At 46.0% G+C, this 22,881-nt stretch overlaps 1 protein-coding gene and 1 long non-coding RNA gene across 7 annotated transcripts in view; one reads left to right on the top strand and one right to left on the bottom strand.

Moving 5' to 3' along the window:
• Window positions 1-17,951, bottom strand: part of LOC147574787 (uncharacterized) — a 40,029-nt gene extending 22,078 nt beyond the window's left edge. For 5 of the 6 annotated variants that reach the window (XR_015243497.1, XR_015243498.1, XR_015243499.1 and 2 more), the window contains exons 1-3: window positions 17,662-17,951; window positions 15,397-15,690; window positions 3,285-3,394 (exon numbers count right to left, since the gene is read on the bottom strand). This is a non-coding gene — a long non-coding RNA (uncharacterized LOC147574787). Of the gene's footprint in view, window positions 1-711; window positions 2,557-3,284; window positions 3,395-15,396; window positions 15,691-17,661 lie in introns of those variants that run through there. The other variant, XR_015243500.1, reaches the window with a different exon arrangement.
• The window catches only part of FBP1 (fructose-bisphosphatase 1), a 27,751-nt gene continuing 22,821 nt past the window's right edge, over window positions 17,952-22,881 (top strand). Inside the window, exon 1 of the mRNA XM_025931552.2 lies at window positions 17,952-18,258. Within this exon, the coding sequence (XP_025787337.1) occupies window positions 18,089-18,258 (170 nt within the window). The 5' untranslated portion in view covers window positions 17,952-18,088. The remainder of the gene's footprint in view (window positions 18,259-22,881) is intronic.

The following is a 22,881-nucleotide window of genomic DNA, read 5'->3' as shown; positions in this document are numbered from 1 at the left end:
AAAAGAAGAAAGGAATCCAAATTCTAATTAGGAACTTTCAAAGAGGACTTCTGAGCCAACAGGGAATAACAGGGAATAATGGGGAATATACCTGGAAATACCTGGAAAAGGCTGGACAAAACAACAGGTGGTCAGACACAACATTATATCAGTTTTTCCCTCTACATATACTAGCAATGAACTATCAGAGGTTGAATTAAAACAAAAAACCATGCTATTTATTATAACATCAAATTATAAAATAGGACTAAATATGACAAAAGATGAACAAATCAGGTAACCTGAAAACTACAAAACACTGCCGACAGAAATGAAAGAATAGCTAGATAAATCAAGACACATGCTGCTGTAATTGTGGGTCAAAATGTCAATCAAAATTCTTGGGGGATCTTGTGGGGTGCCTGGGTGGCTCAGTTGGTTAAGCATCCAACTTCAGCTCAGGTCATGACCTCATGGTTCATGGGTTCAAGCCCCACATCAGGCTCTGTGCTGACAGCTCAGAGCCTGCAGCCTGCTTCTCTCTCTCTGCCCCTTCCCTGTTCACGCTATCTCTCTCTCTCTGTCTCTCAAAAAAAAAAAAAAAAAAAAAAAAAAAATTCTTGTGGGATTTTGTAGAAATTGATAAACTAAAATTCATATGGAATTGCAAGGACCTAGAATAGCCCAAACAGCTTTTAAAGAGAAGAACAAAGTTGGAAGACTAACACTACCTGACTTCGAGACTTATTTTAATGATACAATATTCAAAACATATGGTATTGCTACAAGACAGGCAAACAGATCAATGGAACAGAATATAGAATGTTCCAGAAATGAGATGCACATATATACGGATAACTTTTTTCTCACAAAGTTGCAAAGGCAGTTCAGTGGAGAAGGGAAGGTACCAAACCACTGGATTTCCACATGCCAAAATTTCAACTTGGATCTGTACCTTGCACCAAAAAGAAAAATTAACTCAAAATGTAGTAGGCCTAAAGGCACACCTGAAATTGTAAAACATGTAGAAGAAAACATAGGGGACAATTTTGCAAGCTTAGGCTAGGCAAAGATTTTCTTAGATAGGACACCAAAACACAATCCATAAAAAACAAAACAAACAAACAAAAAAACCAAACTTGGTCAACAGAACTTCACCAAAATTAAAAACTTCAACCCTTCAAAAGATACTGTTAAGAGAATGGAAAGACAAACCACAGTCTGGGAGAAAATATTTGCAAATCATATATTTGATAAAAACACTTGTATGCATAATATGTAAAGAACTTTCAAAATTCAGTAAGAACACAGCTAAATTTTAAAAATGAGCAAGAGATTTGAGCAGACACTTGGGAGAGGAAGACACATGTTGACAAATAAGCATATGAAAAGATAGATATTCAATATCATTATCATAATTGAAATGCAAGTTAAAATTACAATGAGATACCACTATTAAAATGACTACAATTGAGGGGCGCCCTGATGGCTCAGCCAGTTGAACATCTGACTCTTGATTTTGCCTCAGGTTGTGACCCCAGGATTGTGGGATCAAGCCCTGTGTGGGGCTCTGTGCTGAGCGTGAAGCCTGCTTAAGCTTCTCTCTCTCTCTCTCTCTCTCTCTCTCTCTCTCTCTTCTTGACCCTCCCCCCTTCTCTCTCAAAAGAAAAAAAAAAAAAAGAAGAAGCAAAATTGAAATGATTAACTATAGCAAGTGCTGGTGAGAATGCAGATCAACTGGAACTTTCCATACAATGCTGATGGCAATGTAAAATGGTACAATGGCTTGGAAAACAGTTTGGTGGCTTCTGAAAAAGAAACCATATAGCTATCATATGATACAGCCATTCTATTCCTATGTATTTTGCTGAGAGAAATGAAAACATATGCACATAAATTGTGTAGCATCTTTGTCTGTAACAACCCCAACCTGGAAACAGCCCACATTTCTCAACATCTGAATAGAGAGACAGTCTGTGGTATATCAATTCAATGGAATGCTATGGAACAATAAAAAAGGATCAATTATTGATACTAGAAACAACTTAGGCAAATGTCAAAGTAATCATGCTGTGTGAAAGAACAAGAGTACCTATCGTATGATTCTGTTTATGTGAAATCCTGGAAAATACAAATTATCGTGACAAAAAACAGACCAGTGTTTGCCTGAGTGTGTGGGGTCAAGGTGGGAGAGATTACAAAGGGATATGGGGCAATTTAGGAGAGCAATGGATATGTTTATTTAGTTTGATTGTGAGAATAATTAAACAGGTATATACATGTGTCAAACTTATCAAATTGTGTATTTTAAATGTGTTTGTTTTGTTAATTATATTTTAATAAAGCTACTTTTTAAAAAGGAAGATCTTGTAGACAAGCTTACTTCCTATGAGTCTTCAACAGCAGCTGGGAGAATAGGTCTAGAGCAGAGTCTGATGACAAAGCAGCCTTCGGTCACTTGGCTGGCCACATGCCACCTGGAACATCTCTCCCAGGGATCCAATCACTTCCAGCACCCACAGAGGCAAGAAAATGTTCCAAAATGTGGCTCTGGCTGTGTCTGGATTATAATTAAAGCTACAAATAACCCAAAATGAATTAAGTCTCCCCAGCTAACGTGTCACTCCTAATTTAATCTAATTGGCCTCTGAATGAGAGTCTCAGCCTGCCTCAGAGGCAAAATTTTCTAAATGAAGTGAATTTAAACTGCTAAGTAATTGCAAACTGGGGGCTTTATGGTTAGAACAATTGTTATTGTTCTTTGATTACTTGCTCAACTGGATTATTCACTCATTACCACTGGAACCACTGAGACTTTGAAGTGGGGCCCTTGTAGCACGTAAATAAAGCATTTTATGAGACAAACCAGAAGGGAGGGTCGCCCAAACCAGCTTGGCCTTGGGGAGCTGTTGATTATGTTGATTTTTATGAGTGTTTGGAGAATCTTAAAGCATATTTCATGAACAAATGAACAGCCTGTACCACCCATTCAAATAACTGGTGGCTTACTACCCCTGCGTTTGGAGGCATCAATTTTTATTTAGCCCCAGGATCTAAGCAATGAGCTTTGAAGTCATCCCATTTAATCAAATTAACTTACTGTTCAACAGTTTTGACCTTAAGATGCAACTGTCATACCTGGGTAGACCCCCTACAGCAGCCGTGGGGAGAAAAAAAAAAAAAAAAGATCTGTGTTCTAGACAATTTCTCATCCCCTGTGTTATATGGACATGTTGCTGCACATCTCTGAACGCCAGGCATGGAAGTTCTGTGGGAAAAGTATCAGCTTTGCAGGAAGAACCCACCTGCTGTGACTGTTGCCCAGTTAACTTCTTCTTGCATGAATCATTGAACTTCTTTGGGCTTAAGTTCCCTCTTGAGCAGGAATGGCCACCTCGCGGAGCTGCTAGAGAGACTGAACATGATCAGTTATGTGAAACATTTCATACTTGTGAATGCTGTTATTTTCCTCATCTGTAACAAAGGAATTCAATCAGGGGATTTGAAGAGTCCCTGTGTTAGTTTCTGTAGCTGCCATCACAAGGTACCATGGCCTAGGTACCGACAGAAATGTATTTCCTCACATTTGTGGAGACTAAATCTGAAAATCAAGGTGTCAGCAGGGCTGCGGTTCCTTTAATGGCTCCAGGGGAGAACCTTTCCTGGAAGGAGTCAGCTCTGCATGCTCCTCAGTTTGGTGGCCACATCATTCCAGGTTTTGCCTCTCTCTTCATATCACCTTCTTCTCTGTATGTCTCAAATCTCTTTCCGCCTTTCTCCTGAAGGGGCACTTGTCCTTGCATTAGGGCCCACCTGGGTAATCCTGGGTGAACTCATCTCAACATCCTTAAATACATCTACAGAGAACCTTTTTCCAAATAAGGCAGCATTCAGAGGTTCTGGGTGGACATATCTTTTGGAGGGAGCCACCATTCAACCCACTACAGTCCTCTTTAGTGCTATTGTCCTCATATTTTGGTCTGGATGTCAACATTTGGTCAAGCTTCAACAAGTTCAAGTTGTCTATTGAGTAGCATAAAAGCTATGATGAATTTTGACATTTTCATATTGTCTGAAAATACGTTTCTTCAACATAGCCATGTAAAAAATGCATCCAATAATTTGTTATGGTGGGAGGAGGGGCTATGTTGAGAACAAAAATTTATTGATGACAAATTTATGCAAACTGGACAAGGAAGTAAAACTTTCAAGCAGCCTGTGGCACCATAGCAACAACAACAACAAAATGTGTGGGCAGCAGGAGTTGTATTCAATTATTAAGGAAGTAGAAGGAGCAATTGTCAGCACTGAGCCAAGTTTGCCAGAATTGGTGCCTCTTGGTTAATAACTTTTGTATTTCTCCTTCAGCTGGTTGATGTCTACTGTCTTAAAAGCTTCTGTGGAGGGGAGCCTGGGTGGCTCAGGCAGTTAAGCATCTGACTCCTGGTTTCATGACCCACGGTTCATGGGTTCAAGCCCCGCATTGGGCTCTGTGCTGACAGTGTGGGGCCTGCTTGGGATTCTTTCTCTCACTTCTCTCTTTGTCCCTCTCCCATGCTCTCTCTCTCTCTCTCTCTCTCAAAATAAATAATGTTCTGAAAAAAAAGTTTCCGTTGAAAATAGAAAGAGGAAGATGTTGGAAAGAATGCTCATAATAGATAGTAACAGCTCACTGAACTTCCTTTGCAGATGGTCATTAGAATTATGCAAGTGTGGGATGTCCCCATGTTCTCTGATCCTCATTTTGGAGAGTGAGCCACTGGGGAAGTCTAAGGATATGGGATGTGTCATAAGAACCACAGTGGCCAGATTTAAATCAGGGCAAAATGGACATTAGGTGAGTTCTCAAATGACCTGTTTTAAAGTATAGGATTGGATCCATAGCATGAGTCATAAAAGTGGCTGGATTTCATATTCCCTCCACCCTGTGGATGAATAAGGTCAGGATAGACTCTTCTTTCCTCCCTTCCTCTGGATCCCCCTAGACATGGATACTGGGAAATTGCTGGATTGGTGACCACCCTGATATGTCCTCTCTGTACTTCCTATATCTCCTGGACCACCGCCCATGCTGCCCCAGTTAATGACTCAGTCTCAGAATATCAACTCGTCATTACTTGGCTGGCAGAAGAACTCAACTTCTCTGATCTCCATTCCAAGAAGGTGGTTACGTGCACAATGAGTCTGTTTTCTGAGGGCTCTGGAGGTGGGCAGCCTAGACCTTAGGGGGAAGAGAGCTCTGTCTCTGAGGGCTGTGCTCTTGGGACTCGTGCTGCATGTTTCTAGTTTTGCATCTCCAGCTCTATTCTCCATCCTTCCCCAGATGCTATAGGCCTTGGGAAGCTGAACTATAATACAGCATCAAGGATTCCCTTGCTCTCTGGCTTCCAGTTGGGTTCAGCCAATGTAGTGTCACAGAGAGAGGGAGGAAAGTAATGTTGTGGCATTTTATTCATGTTCCTTCAGGGTCACTGTCATCCTTCCACCCCTGGTCTCAGCTCCTGACTGGCAGCCTCCTCCACCCTGCCCTCTTTGTGGTAAGGAGGTCCTGGTAACCTTCAGGCCTAGGAATAGTAATGAAGTCCTTCCAGTCCTTACTTGCCCTAGAGTATTGCATCCTCTCTTGTGTCTTACTTTTCCCCTGCACAAAGCCTTGTCAAGAGTCCCTTTATGTAATTCTTCTGAAATCACCCTGAGTTGAGTGTGCCATCTTTCTCCATAGAGATCTGAACTGATGCAGCCCCTTCATTTATAAAAATTAAATAAAATAATATCCATCTCATAATGTCTTCAGGATTAAATCGGGTAACACACGAAAATCACTCAGCATAATAATGAGCACATAGTTCTCTGCTCAGTAAATGACAGCCCAAGACATATTTCAGAGTGGAGTTGGTATGGCACTCTGATTAATAGTATGGAGCATCAATTCAATTCAGTTCAGTCCTACCAAGATTTACTAAGCTCCCACTAGGTACGAGGCAGTTTCATGATCATTTCAAGGTTTTGGAAACATCACTTTGGATGCCACACAGGGAATAGGGTAGATAGAAGAAGACCAGTTAGGGGTTTTTGCCATAGCCTGTATGAAAGATGGTAGCTTGGGCTGGACTGGCACCAGAGAAGCTGAAGAGAACTGGACCAATCCAAAAGGCATGATGAAGATAAAATGAATAAGAAAATTGAGGGTGGATTGAATATAGAGAATGAGGGAGGAGGGTATCAAAGAAGAAACTTAGGTTTCTGTTTGTTGGTCATGTCATCATCCAAGAGATAAAATATTGGGCTGAAGATCTGGTTTGGTGTGGAGGGGGTGGGAAGACCATGAGTACAGTCTTGGGTTTGATCAAGGTAGGCATCTAGGTAGGGAAGTCAAGAAGCAGTTGGAGCTGATGACACCAAATGCTGACAAGATGTGAAACCATAGGAACTCTCATGTGTAGCTAGTGGGAATGCAAAATGGCACAGCCACTTTGGAGGGCAGTTTGGTGATTTCTCACAAAACTATACATACTCTTACCCTGTAATTTAGCATTTACACTCCTTGGTATTTATTCAAAGGAGTTGAAAACTTAGGTCCACCCAAAAATCTGCACAAGGACATTTATGGCAACTTTATTCATAATTGCCAAAACTTGGAAGCAATCAACATGTCCTTTAGTAGGTGAATGGATAAATAAACTGTGCTACTTCCTGACAATGCAATATTATTTGGCACTAAAAAGAAAAGAGCTATCAAGCCATGAAAAGAAATGGAGGAAGCTTAGATGAATATTTCTAAGTAAAGAAGCCAATCTGATATGGCTACATACATATGACTCTAATTATATGGCATTCTGGAAAAGGCAAAACTGTGGAGACAGTAAAAGAGATTGGTTGCTATCAGGGATCAATTGTTGGGGGGAGGGATGAATAGGCAGAACACAGAGGATTTTTAGGGCAGTGATAATTCTCTCTATGTGATACTGTAATGATGGATATATGTCATTATTCATTTGTCCAAACCATGAGATGTACAATACCAAAAATGAACCCTAAGGTAAACTAAGGACTTTGAGTGATTATGATGTGTATATGTAGGTACATCCTTGGTAACAAATGTACTGTTCTGGTGAGTGATGCTGATAATGGGATAGGCTATGCACGTGTGGGGAATAGGGTATATGGGAAATTTCTATACCTTCCTGTCAATTTTGTTGTGATCTTAACACAGCTCTAAGATATAGGCTTAGCAAAACAGGGGAGAAATTGGATATATGGATCTGGAGCTCTAAGGGGAGATGTAAGATGGAGACTGGATTTAGAAGCCATAAAAAAACAGATGGTAATTAAGATCATGAGCTAGCCTTGGGAGACCACCCACTGAGAGGGTCCATGAAGAACTCGAGAGGTAACAGGAAAAGCAGGGGAGGGTGTGACAAACTCCGAAAGTTGCAAGAAAAAGGGTGTATGTCGGGTATGTGTTCCTAAGAAGTCAAGAGGAGAACTGAAAATTATCTGTTAAGTTTAGTAACATGGAAGTCATCAGTGACATGACCCTGGCAAGAGTTCTTTCAATGGGCGAATAGAAGTGAAAGTAACCTTTTTTCCATTTTCTCAAGAGATTTGACCGTGCAACTGTAGCTGGAGAGGAGTAAGGGGGTTAAGAGAAGGATTGTGAAGGGTGCCTGGCTGGTTCAGTCCATAGAACATATGACTCTTGATCTTGGGTTGTGAGTTTGAGCTCCATGCTGGATGTAGAGATTACTAAAGAAAAAGAGAGAGAAAGAGAGACAGAGAGAGAGAGAGAAGGATTTTGGTTTCCTTTTAAGATGTGAAGGATTTGAACATATTTAACTGATAATGAGATGGATCCATCTGAGAGGAGGTAGGTGAATATGCAAGAAGGAGAAAGGGGAGGTGGGGCAGAGTTTACTGAGAAGGTCAGTGGATGGGCTCCAAAACTCAGATGTAGAAGTGGCTTTACAAAGAGAGAAGGAGAACTGGTTGCAGAAGATGTAGTTAGATTTCTAGCTGAGGCAGGAGAAGTTAAAGAATTGGTTGGGGCAGATATAGTTAGATTTCTAGCTGAAGCTTTTAGTAAATCAGTGAAGGACGAGGTGAGTGGCTGGAAGTTTTAGAATAGGTGAGTGAACTGGGTGGAGACATGTCCAACAGTGTTGAGAGAAAAGTGTCGCCTTATGAATTTATGGTGAACTCCAGGTATCCAGTTGGTGTGACCTCCAGCGGTGCCCAGTGGGGAGAGCAGATGGTTGAGCGTATCTAGGGGGAGGTGATGGAAGACAGGAAGGTAAGGCGTTGAGAATATTGCCAAGAAGGACGCTGAATTGATGCCTTTTGGGATCTACTCTGGAAAAGGAAGGCTGGAACAAAGAACTGGATTAGGAAAAAATAAAAGATGACGAGCAAACCTGAGTTCACTCGCTCTGTGAATGTTTCCCCAGTTGTCTTGGGGAGAAGAGATTCTCGCCGGGATGCCCCCGGGTTCTTCAGGCATCCATGGAGATATTACCCCTCACCCAAGGCAGTGGCTGTTTGTGTTTATGATGCTCAACAAAACTTTGCTGAACCTACTACATGCTGCCAAAGACTAAAGCAGAGTTATCAGAGCCATTCATAAATAGAATGATTAATCATAACCATAAGTCATAATAATGCTGAGTTTTTTACTTGCCAGGCAAGGGAACACACCAGTGAAGAAATTCACTGACATGGTTTCTGGGAGGAGGAAACTTGGGGTTTGTGTTTTAAGAATTAGGAAAAACAGGGGCGCCTGGGTGACTCAGGCGGTTAAGCGTCCGACTTCAGCTCAGGTCACGATCTCGCGGTCCGTTGAGTTCGAGCCCTGCGTCGGGTTCTGGGCTGATGGCTCAGAGCCTGGAGCCTGCTTCCGATTCTGTGTCTCCCTCTCTCTCTGCCCCTCCCCCGTTCACACTCTGTCTCTCTGTGTCTCAAAAATAAATAAAAAACGTTTAAAAAAATTTAAAAAAAGAGTTAGGAAAAACAGGGGCACCTGGGTGGCTCAGTCAGTTAAGTGTCCAACTCTTGGTTTCGGGTCAGGTCATGATCCCACGGTTTGTGAGATCGAGCCCCGCACCCAGGTCTGTGCCAGAGCCTGCTTGGGATTCTTTGTCACCCTCTCTCTTTGCCCTTCCCCTACTCATTTTCTCTCTCTCTCTCAAAATAAATAAATAAGCTTTAAAAAAAAAAAAAAGAATCAGGGGCACCTGGTGGCTCAGTTAAGCGTCTGACTTCGGCTCAGTTCATGATCTCACAGTTCATGAGTTCCAGCCCCACGTTGGGCTCTGTGCTGACAGCTTAGAGCCTGCAGCCTCCTTCAAATTCTATGTCTCCCTCTCTCTCTCTGCTCCGCTCCCGCTGATGCTCTGTCTCTCTCTCCTTCAAAAATAAATAAAAACATTAAAAAAAAATTAAAAAAAAAATCATCCTCTCCTTTAAAAAAAAAAAAAAAGAAAGGAAAAACCAGTTTCAAGGTGGCTATGCTAATTAAAGATTGACAATAGTACCCTGGATAGGATGGTTTAGAAAAAGTCCTATTCTTTGGTCACAAAGGAGTCTTCAGTGACTGCCATTATGGGCCTAGTGTCTAGGGTCACATCAGCCGGTGAGAACCAGTTGAGGGGAAGCAGCATTCAGTTTTGCTATCTCCTCAGCAAGTCCTGCTCTTAAGTGAACACATTTTCTTTCACGGTACAGTGTGTTGTTCCATGCCCTGGAGAAGCAAAGGCAGTTCCTGCCGTCCTTGGAGCTTATAGCCCAGTGTGGAGGGCAGAAGGGAAAGAGCAGAGTAGGAAGAAAATAATGGAGGAGATCCAGGCAGCAGGAGGGACCACAAGAGGGTAGCTGACCCAGCACAGGGGCTGGGCCTCTGGAGACGGGTCTGGTGGAAGGAAATTACCAACGACTAGTGAGCTGGTGGAGGTGGGTGGACGGTTTCAGTGAGGAGGCAGTGGGTGGTCCAGCCTTGAGGCTGGAGAGAGCCAAGCCTCACACGAGACCTGGATTTGGAGAGTCTGGGAGCCAGACAGGCTGGGCATGGGCTCTGGAGTGAGCCCATCTGAGTTAGAACCTGGTTCCCCTGCTTATTAACTGTGTGACCTTGGGAGAGCGACTTGACTTCTCCAAACCACAATCTCCTCCTTTGTCAAAGGGCAATCACAGCTGCACTTAGTCACAAGGCCTTGTGGGATCAAATGAGATAATTGGTTTGAAAGCACACTTAGCATGATGCTAGGCGTGTAAAACACACTCAACAAATAGCAGCTATTATTATTACACAGGGTCAAAGAATGTAAGAGAAGGAAGGAATCTGGCAAAAACATGTAGTTCTACCTCCTTATTTTTCAAAGAAATTAAGTGACATTCCTAAAGTGAGTTGGTTTCTAGATGAGCCGGTCCTGGAATCCGGGTGTTCACTTTCTCAGTCTCATCTGATGATAAAGAAGCAATATGCTTAGTGCTTGGGCTCAAATCCCCACTCTGATAAAAGATACTAAGTGACATTCCTAAGGTGAGCTGGTTTCTGGCAGAGCTGGTCCTGGAATCTGGGTGTTTCCTTTCTCGGTCTCATCTGATGATAAAGAAGCAACATGTATAGTGTTTGGGTTCGAATCCCCACTCTGCTACTTACTACTCCATGGCATTAGACACCACAGTAAACCTGTCTAAACTTCTGCTATAAATCGGGTTAAACACCTCATTACGTTGTGGGAACCTCCTGAGTAGATCAGCACCTATGTACCCAATTCATCATAATTCTCCTTATATGTTGAAACTCTTACGTAGCCAAAATCCTGGTAAAAAAGGAGGCTCTGCCTTGATCCCCTCCTTTTCAAGAAGGGATTAAACTAGATGACAGGCAGCTAGGACATCAGCAAGAAACCCAGCCAAGGCAGCTTCCTTATGCCTCCTTTGTGACCTTTCTTCTCATTAGCTAAAATGATGAAGCCATCACACAGAAGCCAGGTCTCAGGTGAGCACCCCAGCAGACCATGAAATGGTCAAATTTCCCTATGCATCCTTTGGTTCGGGGAGTGGCCTTGGAGTTGGTTCAATGTAGTAGGTACAAATTCATTGCTGCAGAGTGAGATGTGGGAGGAAGGGGGAAAGGGCAGGAAGCTGTTCTTCAGCAGCTGGAACACTGGGAGAGGGAGAAGAGGGAGTTCACTGGAAGGAATTGTGGGGTTTGGTGACATGCAGTGGTGGTCTTACACGTCCTGCTCAAGAGCTGGGTTTGTTTTTCCCAGACAGTGGGGGGCCATGAGAGATTCTGGAGTGAGGGAGTGACAAGATTTGAGCGCCTTCAGGGGAGATAAAGCATTAAGGGCAGAGATGGACGATGACAGAAAGGAGACTGGAGAGAAGTAGGGGGATGGGAGAGCTGTTTCAGAAGCAGAACAAATGTGGCCTGATTGGGTGTGGGGCCCAGGAATACAGCAGGGTCAAGACTCCACTGAGGTTGTGGGTCTGTGTGATCAGACAGGTGGCAATGTCATCTTGTCCAAAGGTCCTGCTCGGAGTCCCAGGTTTACTCCACATGGTGTCTGGAGTGTGGGGGCCTCTAGGTAGGTCAGTACCTACGAAGATTATAATTCTCCTTGCACATAAAGGCTCCATGCAGTCAAGACCCTGGTAGAGAAGGAGTCCCCGCCCTGATTCCTTCCTCCCCAAGGTCTCTGCTGCCACTGGCCGGTACAGACTCTAACCCAGACGGTCACAGGAGCCTCCTGCTTGTCGTTTCTTGCTCCATTTTCTCTCCACTTCAATCTACCCTATGTGTTACGACTAGGAAAAGTAATATCCTGCACATGTTACTCATCATAAAACTTTGATGGCCCTCTGCCGGCCTCAGTGTTGCTTCTCAAACTATCTGGGGTGAAGGACCAGTTTTAAAAAACATTTCCAGTCCATCATGGGTTATTGTTTTCATAAAATACCCTAAAAGTTAATTTCCAGAAAAATGAAATAAAAAAAGATGTAAAATATACATCCCAAATATTTATTATCAGATTCAATAGACATAAATTTATTCTGTCAAATTGCTATGGCTTTTTGCGCTCAGTTTCTGTATTTGTTATGGGTGGACAGGTGACTTTGCAGAGCAAAGTCACTGCCACCCACAGTGGCAATGGTCTACAGGACAACATTCCAACTCCTTATCCTCTTGTTCAAACCCTCTGTAGTCTCAGGCAAACTGCTCTCCAGGCTTGCTGGCCATTGGTCTCTCATTGACACACTCCACCATGTCAATCTGGCTTGCTCACTGTCCTTCAGATTCATCTTCAGCTTTCTCAGGCTATTTCATGTTCCCCTGGCCCTAGAATGTTCCATCCTGGCTACCAACCCTTGATGCCTATTTAAATTCTAATAGCAGCAGCAGCAGCAGCAGCAGCAGATGTAGATTGAGGATTTCCTAATTTCCAGGCCCTGTGCTTTTACTCATGATTTCACTGAATCTGTCTAACAGGTAGTTACTAACATTCATAACATCTTTTATAAATCAGAGCAGATCCAGGGTTCTCGCTCTAACAACAATCATCGGCTGAGGAATGGTCACCTATCTGGGCCAGTAAGAATTCAACACCAATTTTTGCTGGAACAAGGGGGAAGAGCTCAGCTATAGAACATGGGTCTGGAAATGCCCGTGGTCATACGCGCTACTGTAAGGGGACGGATGTCTGAAAGTGGTAACACACAGAGGAGAGGGAAGCTGAGCGATGCAGGGACAGCCCCTGCCTCCAGTCCTGGTCTTCTTTGCTTATTCTAGTGGATGCTGGGATATGCCACCCGGTTCTTCACTGAGGACAAAAAACTTGTTCTCCAGCCCCTGGCACTGTTACCCTGGCAGAAGAGAGCCACCTATCCTGTGTCATGCCCCTTTCCAGGGCAGCCCATAGCTAATGATGGGTTGACCTGGGGATGTAATTGCTGGCCCTCTTGCCCCCAACCCAGGACAACTCTGAAGGGTCATCCCAGCTTAGAGCTCTAGGCAGGGTCCGCTGGGCTCCTTACTGCAACCGCACCGTGGCTCAGCTTCTCCCCTCTGCCCACCCTGGTGCTGCGGTAACCAGCCTGTTGCTAATATTCTCAGGAGGGGTGAGGAAATAGGGCTAATTGCTTTACATAGGAGAATGGACCACTGGGGTATGGGGTGGAGCAGATTTGGAGAAGAGGAGGAACCACAGAACTAGAACATGGTTTGGGAAGGAGTTTCAAGAAGTCAGTGGGTCCAAAGCAGGATGGGGAGAACTTCAAAACCTTGCCACAGGAGAAACAGGTGAAGGAAGTGAAAATATTTCGTAGAGAAGGAGAGATTTGGGAAGATTATGACTGCATTCTTCACATATTTACAGGCAATCAAGTAGGGGCTGGATCACACCCTTCTGCTGGGTCTTCCCTTTGACCCTCTACAGTTCATTCTCACACATTCAGATCAGGTCATATCATTCTCCAGCTGAAAATCCTCCAGTGGCTTTTCACCATACTATTTATACTCTGTTTTATTCCTTTGAGAGAGACAGAGAGACGGAGAGAGAGAGAGAGGAGAGAGAGAGAGAGAAAGAGAGAGAGAGAGAGAAAGAGAGGGAGAACCTGAGCAGGGGAGAGGCAGGAAGAGAATCTTCAAGCAGGCTCCCAGCACAGAGCCTGACATGGAGCTCGATCTCACAACCACGAGATCATGACCTAAGCTGAAATCAAGAGTCAGATGCTTAACCGACTGGGCTACCCAGAAGCCACTTGCCATACTATTTATAGAACACAAGTGTCTTTTCAATGACCTGGAGGTCTTTCCTAATCTGGTTCTTGCTTTCACTTTCCCACCTTATCTCTAGTGTATCTTCTCCTCACTTACTCTTCTAGCTGCACTGGCCTTCTTTTTGCTGTTCACTGTATGCACCAGCCCATTGCTACCTCAGGACCTTTGCACCAGCTTCTCTCTTTGGCTGTTCTTCTATGAGCTCTTTATTCACTCCTTTCCCTGTTTTGTTCAGTCTTGAACCAAAGGTTATTTCGTAAGAAATATTCCCTTAACTAGTTCCTACCTCATTGCCCTGTTTTGTGTCCTTCCTAGGACTCTTTGCTTCCTGAGATGGTTTTGCATCTTTGCTTCTTATGTGATTCTGTCTCCTGACTATCTCTCATAGAGAATGCAAACCTGACATGAAAAGAGATATGTCTGTCCTCTTCACCACTGTACCTAAAGCATGTGGTATGGTTTTGGCACATGGCAGGTGCTCATAACTATTTGTTGAGTAAAATAATGAATGAGCACAGGCTTCAAAAGTAGCTCTAGAGCTGAGAGGTGGACAATCTGTAGAGCAGACTTTTGAAGCTGTAGCTGGCAGGCTCAAAGCCTCACCATGGAGGTGAATGTCACTTAGCAGGGAACCAGTAGGCCACTGGGAATGTGGGGTTTGCAGTCAGATAGATCAGGGTGTACATCTTGGCTCTGCCACTTCCCAGCTGGCCACAAGCCTCAGACAGGTTCCTTGACCTTGAAAAGCCTCAGTTCTCTCATCTGTAAGGATAGGAGTACGAGCTGAAGCCACTCCCTAGGGGCACTGGGATGACTGAACTTGGGAAGCCCTCAGTGAGTTCTGGGCACTTAGCAAGTGCTCAATAGATGTTAGCTCTGCAGTTTGGCTGTTCAGTTTCTGTTGCTTCGAGATTACTGGTCCTACTGCCATTACCTCCATGAGGCCACAAGAACTGGGGACTCACATGGGGACCGTGCTGCCACAATCCCTTCCCAGGCAACCAGCTGATATTTTGTTCCCTGTCACACTAACTGCCCTGGGGGCTGGAAGAAGCAAGCAGAAGTTCCCTGGGTTCAGGGGTGGGGGTGGGGGTCGTGAGTTACCATCTAGACTGTACCTTGTCCACTTCCTGCCACTGACACAAACCAGAGCTGATCTCCTGGGGTTGGAGCCAGGTGAGGAAACAGTGAGCGGTTTCTTCGCAGGACTTCTAGCTGTTACAAGAGTCCCAATATGGCACACGTTACTCCAATCTGTGCTACTGTGTGAAGCTGAGTGTGTTTTGTGATGAGGCAGCAGGAGAAAGCTGGGGTCCTGCTGGGAGCAGCTCTGCCACGGGGGGGTGGGTGGAACCGGGAGGGAGAGGTCCTGTGTGTAGAGGAGCCCACCTTCCACTGGTCCTGCACCTTCCTTCCTCTGGCCAACACACAGGTGACGGGTTTATGCATCCTGACCCAGAAAAGAGCTGGTCACAGTCAGCCAACGTGACAGAGGGGACACTATTGCAATAGGTAAATACAGGCTGAGGCTATCATCTCTATGTCCCTTCTGCCCCTTTGTGACGGCAAGGGAAATGTCTTTCTTCTGTTCAGATGACAACAGCAGCTGACACTATCCATATAAAGAAGGAAACACCTACACGGCATGCACTCACGGCAGCCTGGGCACGGTTCTGCAGCACTTCACCAGCGTCGCTTGTATAACCCTATGCGGTGGCCAGCATCATTACCCCCCATTTACAGATGAGTGAAATGCTCCTCAGCGAGGTTAGGAACTTGCACAGGCTTATGCCACCGGCGACGGGCAAGGCCAGGACGGTAACCCAGACGGTCTGGCTCCGGAGTGCGTACTCGATTGCCATGCAAACGGGCCTATGTCTAAGGGGGATGGTTTGCCTTGTCCACGGTGGGCTTCCCGTCACTGTGGTGACAGTCTGATAGGAAAAGATACGATTCAGTAGGCAGAGAGGGAAAGGACAGACCTGAGGTCCCTGGGTGGGGAAAAACACATAGTTTGGAACAATGCTGGGAGGGTCTGACCACAGCAAACCCCCTCCGGCGTCAGGTTCCCCTTAAGAATGTAACAGACACCACCTACTCCCCCTCACGTTCCCTCAGGAATTTGACGAAAGACCTAACTGAAAACAAGTAGACCTTAAAACGTATGACCCACAAGGAACGGTCCTCACAATGAGAATGAGCCAATCGGGAATGGACGGCCACAGATGCCCCCTCCCCCCCTCAAACGAGCCAATCAGGAATGGACAACCCAGTACCGAGAGCTACCCAGTCAGTAAGGGTAGGACCTGAGAAGGAAAAAGGGGGAAGGGAAGGGGACATGACCAGAACCTTATGAAACAAGGACCCTCGCCTGCAGTCCTCAAGCATTCACTTTCGAATGCCCTCTCTCTGTAAAGAGAGCTTTCATACTATTCTTCCTTTCTGATCTTATACTCTAATAAACTTGTGCCTGCTGCTCATTTGGTGCCCACCTCGTCATTCTTCCAAGTAGCGAGACAACGAACACTGGGTATTGCAGTAAAAAATCCTTCAACGACAGGGGTCAGCAACCGAGCTAGACAGAGAGGTCTCTGGCGTGTATTTAGTGTATCCTCTGTGTCTGGCTTGGAGCTGAGCACTCTGGCAACAGCATCTCACGTCATGCTCCTGACACCCCTGCCAGCTAAAATGGTCATCTCGCTTACCAGGCAAATATACTGGAATTAAAGAGATTGGGTAACTGGCCTAGGTCTCTGGGCTGGTGAGGCTGGAGCTGGGAATCCAGCAGGCCTGACTACCCCAATCCAGAGTTCTCGAGCACTCACCTGGGCCAGTTTCCAAAGGATTAAACATCAGAGGCACTGGATGGGACCAGCTGACTTCTGGGGTCCTAGCTAACGTGAGATGTCCCGGGGGCTAAGTTTCTGACACAGAACCCCGCAAACCCTTGAATGGAGCTGCTATAGCTGGTTTCTAGGCCAAAGAAGTAGTCGTTACGTTTCAGATATTATATTTAAGTATTTCGCTTCCCAGCCTTTTTTCTCAGTGAAGGCTTCCTTCGCTACTCTGTCTAACCCTTCACCCTCAACATTCCCTGTCTTGGTTTCCGATTTCATTTTTCTCTACAGCTCCTATGGCTCATCTAACATACCCATCTATTGTTTATGTTTTATCGTCGCTGTTAAAATGTAAGGTCAAAAAAAGGCAGGAGTCTTGTCTGTTTTGTTCAGGCTCTGTCCCCAGTGCAGCACAGGACAGTGCCTGGCACATAGTAGGTGTTCAATAAATGTTGTTCCACGAATCAGTGTATGAACTGCCTGAAGACAAAAGCTCGTGGCTACAAAGAGATCAGGATGTGGTCTACTGAGTCTCTGGCCTCAGTGGGGGCATTCAGGAGGTGTTCAATAAATGTTGTTCCACGAATCAGTGTATGAACTGCCTGAAGACAAAAGCTCGTGGCTACAAAGAGATCAGGATGTGGTCTACTGAGTCTCTGGCCTCAGTGGGGGCATTCAGGAGGCATTTCCCTGTGTCGGCGACTGTTTTTTTCTGCCACGCGCAGACACTGAAAACTGTGGTCTGCCGGTAGCTCTGGGATTATAGGACTCCTCAAAGCCCGAATGAAGGAACTAGCCAGGGCCATCAGACAAGTGAGGCACAGGGAAGCCACTTCTCTGGAGGTTGGTGAGAAGAGCCAGATCACAGGCCCAGCAGGTTGGTAGAGGGCAGGGGGCAGGTTGGCAACCAGGGGGCAAGTGGGGCGGCGAGCGGCAGCCGGTAGGAGCGCGAGCGCAGACACCCGCAAGTGGCCTAGAGCGCGCACCCACCAGCCCGCCGCAGGGAGCACTAACGTAACCTGCCGAACTTCCGTTTTATAACGAGGGGAGGGGTGTTCAGGGCTGTACCTCGAGGCAGGGTCGTTGCGGGGACTCGCGGAGATCGTGCAGGTGGCCCTGAGCCCCGCTCCGCACTGTCGGAGGCCTTGGGCAGGCGGCGCGCAAGCGTGGTGAGGCGACGGCGGAGGAAGGACAGGTGGTGGCGCCTGGAGGCAGAGCCTGCGGCCGGGATTCCGGACGTCAGCCGCGGGTCGGCGTGGGCGGAGCCGCAATCTGAGCAGGGCGGAGGCCCGGGCGCGGAGGTGTTCCCGGGGGCGGGAGGCGGCGTTCTGTGTCTATAGGCTCCCCTAGGACACGCCGCCTGAACCTGGCCTTGGCCAGTTACGCTCCGAGTGGTGCCGACACGCTGCGCGGTTGCTCACTCCTCTCACGGCGCCCAGCCGTACGCACCTGCTGCCTGCACCTGCTGCCCAACCCGCCACAGCCCGGCCTCAGCATGACGGACCGGGCGGCCTTCGACACGGATATCGTCACCCTGACCCGCTTCGTCATGGAAGAGGGCAGGAAGGCCCGCGGCACAGGCGAGATGACCCAGCTGCTCAACTCGCTCTGTACTGCGGTCAAAGCCATCTCCACCGCCGTGCGCAAAGCGGGCATTGCGCACCTGTGAGTCAGGCCTCTGGCCATCGGGCAGCAGCGTCCTGTCTGTTCCGCTGGGGATGTGTGGTCCCCTTCCTCCTAATGCCAGCCTGCCTGTCTGTCTGACAGATGGGAGTCTGTCTCTCTCTTTCCCTTTTCCTGGTAGCCTCTTTCTCCCAAAGCCTGTCCAACTGCACTTATGCCCTGGCTCCCCTCCCTTGAGCTTGGGGGTGCCCCAAGGTGGGGGGGACCTGGCTCACAGTCCACAGCCGTCTCCATTCTGCAGCCCTCTCCTCTGGGCTGAGCAACCTGCCTTTGCACCCACTCTCCGCCTCTCCCTGGCGAAACTGGCTAGCCAGGCTAAGCACCTGGCCTGCCCACCATACCCAACCGGGCCTCCTACAGGAGAGTGCTGGCGCGGGTGCCTCCTTTCCCTTTGTCTTCTTTGACCTCCTTCACTTCCTCTGGAATTGGGGTCCCAAGCTCAGGTTTCTGATTTAGTAGTACCTCCCTGACCCTAAACAAGTCCCGTTAGGAAGAAAGGAAACCCAAGGTAGGCTGGGAGGAAGCCTGCATGCCCAGAGCTCCCAAGAGTAGCAATGATTGTGAGCAAAGGGCTGCTATAGGTCTGGGGTGTCTGAGAGTCTGCATTTCCAAGAAGCTCTGCGGTAGGTGGTGCAGATGCTGAGAATCTGCACATCATGTTATGTGTGTAGCAGAGGAATCATGGGACATGGAATTCAAAGGGTGCCTTTTTATGAGGCTTTTGTAAGTAACACAGATACCCTTCGGTTTACTCTGGTGTGCACAGGTACTTTATATTTAGATTGGTCCTTGCCTTAGCTGAGATGTCCCTGGGTTTTCAGACTGCCCACACTGCTTCCTAATGTTTCCTACACTTAGGAATACTGTAAAAATGTGTATGATGCTCATAGCTGATCTGAAAAAATATAATGTGGACGACCTGGATTCCTTTTCTAGTGAGCTGTCTGGCTTTGGTCCCATACAGTGGGTTGGCGGAGCTAATTCTTAAAAAAAAGCGGGGGGGGGGGGGTGTTGATCACGTTTATTCAGATGATAAGCAGAGACGGGCCTTGCTGGGATTGGAACAAGTATGTTAGGAAGGTGGTGGTTCCATTACTATTTCACCTACAGCCACTCTTGATATGTTTCTAAGGAGCCTTTGTTTTAGGAAATACTCAGTTAACATCTTCGTTCAGATTTAATTTACAAGTATAGGTGCCCTCACCACCTTTCTTGCCTTTGAGGACCAGGGAGCTTTGTGAAAAAGGGTGCTTGGCATTTCTTGTATTATTTAAAAAACATGTCAGTACCTTTCAAAATCCTCAAAAGACTCAGAAACCCAAGATGTGCTCTGATGTGTATCTTTCTCACCTTTAAAATAGCCTCAGCCTGGGGCGCCTGGGTGGCTCAGTCGGTTAAGCATCCGACTTCGGCCCCGGTCACGATCTCGCGGTCCGTGAGTTCGAGCCCCGCGTCGGGCTCTGGGCTGATGGCTCAGACTGGAGCCTGCTTCTGATTCCGTCTCCCTCTCTCTCTGCCCCTCCCCCATTCATGCTCTGTCTCTCTCTGTCTCAAAAATAAATAAACGTTAAAACAAAAAATTAAAAAATAAAATAAAATAGCCTCAGCCTTAGAGGGACCTGGACAAAAGGGTGCTAGATAAGAGTGTATATTTAAAAAAAATTTTTTTAACGTTCATTTATCATTGAGACAGACACAGAGTATGAGCAGGGACACAGAATCGGAAGCAGGCTCCAGGCTCTGAGCTGTCAGCACAGAGCCCGAGGCGGGGCTCAAACTCACAAACCGCGAGATCATGACCTGAGACAAAGTCGGACGCTTAACCGACTGAACCACCCAGGTGCCCCTAGAGTGTGTATTTTAGGCCAGATAGTTGTAAATACCAGATTAAAAAAAATATTGCTGTTGTGGGGCGCCTGGGTGGCTCAGTCCGTTGAGCGTTCAACTCTTGATCTCAGTTCTGGTCTTGATCTCAGGGTTGTGAGTTCATGCCCCACATTGGGCTCTGCATCAGACGTGAAACATACTTGAAAAAAATATATTGCTGTTATTACTATAAGCTACCTAATAAGTTGTACTCCTTGACAAAACTTCAAATCACTCAAAAAAACACAAGGGAAAAAGTGAAACTCATCTCATATCCATTTCTTGGGGTATCAACTATTAATAATTTACTGGTTATCTTCCCAGATACTTCTTTATACTCATACAATTTTATATATGGATATGTATTTACATATGTATATAGCCTATATGTAATATAGCAAACAAAATGGCATCACACTTAATATATTCTTCTGTAGTTTGCTCCCGTCATTTAACATATATAATGAAAAGCCTTCAATGTCAGGACATATAAATCCACCTCTTTCTTTTTAACTGTTGTGTAGTGTTTCATGAGCTATTTAGTGTATCATGGGCTATTTAACCCTTCCTCTATGGTAGGGCATTACACACGTCTTTGTTTCAAGCAGTGTTGTACCTATGGAATAGGGGTTGATGCCTGGTTGTATGGGTAGTTGACAGGGGAGGACCAGGAACTTGGACACTTCTGAACCCCTGTGGGAAAATAAGAACTTGGTTATCTCAGTATGACATGGTCAGTTGGGCAGGCAGCAGTAAGACAAGATCTCAAGCCAGGCCTCCAAATTACATTCATTATAGGCTTTGATGAAAAGGCCGTGCCTGCAAATAACTTGTTACTGCTGAAGACTTGCCCTTAGGAGGGCATGTACCCAGAGGAACAACATGATTGCAAATTTGCAGGAACCTCACAGAAGCCAGTTTATAGAGCTCAGTCATGTCTCACCAGGGACACATCAGTTTAAAAGTAGAGTCTGGAGTGCGATATCTCTCTTGCTCTCTCTCTCTCTCTTTCTCTTTGTCTGTCTCTCTCTCTTTCAACTGATAGTTGCTGTTGTAGCCAGCTTCATTGTAGTTGATAAGACATTCATAGAATCACAGAGTTTTGAAAGACTCAGAAGTCACCTAGTCTAGCCCTCTTTGTACAGATGAGGGCCCTGAGGGCGGGGGGGGGGGGGGTTGGGGGGGGGGGAGGGGAGGGCTGAGGGTGAGGTGCATAGACCTGTTGCCCAGGCTGGGAGTCTTTATACCACGCGTCTCTGACTTTATTTTCCCCAAGTCAGTTAAAGCTCATCTGACTCTAAACCTTACCCATTAATTTTATTTTTGATGCAAATTAAGAATTGTACCTCAAGAAGCCATTGTGCTTCTAGAAAACCTGTTCTTGAAGGCTTATCTCTGTGCTTCTGCCTCCCCTCCATCCATTCTCTGGAGGGAAGGTAATGACATTCATACAAGGGGCAACCCACCTTCTGTTCTCCCAAGGAGAACAGTCAGCCTGTAAGTGGATCTGATGAATTTATGGTTCAAACTGAAGTGATTGCTCTTGTCTTTGTTTTCACTCCTTTGGGAGAAAGTGGTTCTCCAGTGGTTTAGGCTTTTGCTTAAGGCATATGAAGTTGATTTCCCTTTGTACGTGTTTCCAAATCATTGCCTGAAGAATTCGCTGGTTCTGTTTAATTCAACAGAACGTTATTGAACACCCACAATGTGCAGAATTCTAGGAGAGATTGAGGGATGAGAACAACAGAGAGTTTATGCTGTAAGACAAGTATAGAATTAGTTACAAAACACAATAGAGTTCCTGAAAGATGCTTTCATAGAGATGCCAAAAATACAATGTGGATGGATGCAAAGGATTGTGGGGCACTGAGATGGGCATTGGCAGTGAGCAGGGAAAGATGATCCCAAGTCCTGATGGCTAGAGAGCATTTTGAGGTGAGCAGTTGTGTGAGGGAAGGTAAGGGGTGGTGGGAAGATATTTCTGGAGAATGTGCTCATTTAGTTTGACTAAAGCAAGGAGCACATGTGGTGGGGCATTTGTGGATGTTAAATTTGAGTGTGTTGGGAGCATCCAGTGGCAGGGGTGAATATATTTTGCGGGTGTGTGCAAAGGGGAGAGAGTGAGTACAAGTTGTTGAGTGGGTCAGTGGCATGATTAGCAATTAATCTGGGGAAGATATGGCTGGAAGTCTAGACTTGGAAGGCAGCTGAAATATTGGGAAAAGCCATTGAGGGTGGGGAGTGAGGAAAGCACTGAGCTGAGCTGGAGCATTGGAGAGGAGTGGAGAGAGACCCCAGGGAAGTCTTGAGTGTGGATTGGGTGAGAAAGGGCAGTGAGGTTCTCAAAGAGAAGGTTCTAGCAATTGAGAGTAGGGCCATGCCATCCAAAAACAAAGCAAAACAAAACCCCAAAACAGAATTCCAAAGCAGAAGCTGGTTTTAGAGGCTGGGGATGGATGAGAAGGTGATTCCAACATTTTGGAAACGTTAAACTTGTTATGTTGGAGCGCTATCCAGTTGGAGGTGTTGTTCAGCCTGCTGTTGGATGGGCTGTGTGGGATTAGGGCAAGAAATCCTGCCTCACGGTTTGGCCACTGGATTTTGGCACCTTTGCCCTGAGGCAGAGAGGAAGAGGGGAAGAAAATCAGGACTGGATTTAACAGAACATGCAGGAGTTCAGAGCATGTTTTGGGGAGCAGTGGAGTTGGGCTTGGAGTCCTGCTGTGCTATATAATTTCT

This window comes from Puma concolor, chromosome D4 (assembly GCF_028749965.1).
Source record: "Puma concolor isolate L17-30 chromosome D4, mPumCon1.1.hap2, whole genome shotgun sequence".
NCBI classification, from domain to species: Eukaryota; Metazoa; Chordata; class Mammalia; order Carnivora; family Felidae; genus Puma; species Puma concolor.
Note: the sequence above shows the minus strand (reverse complement) of the source record. Positions and strands in the feature narration are given on the sequence as shown.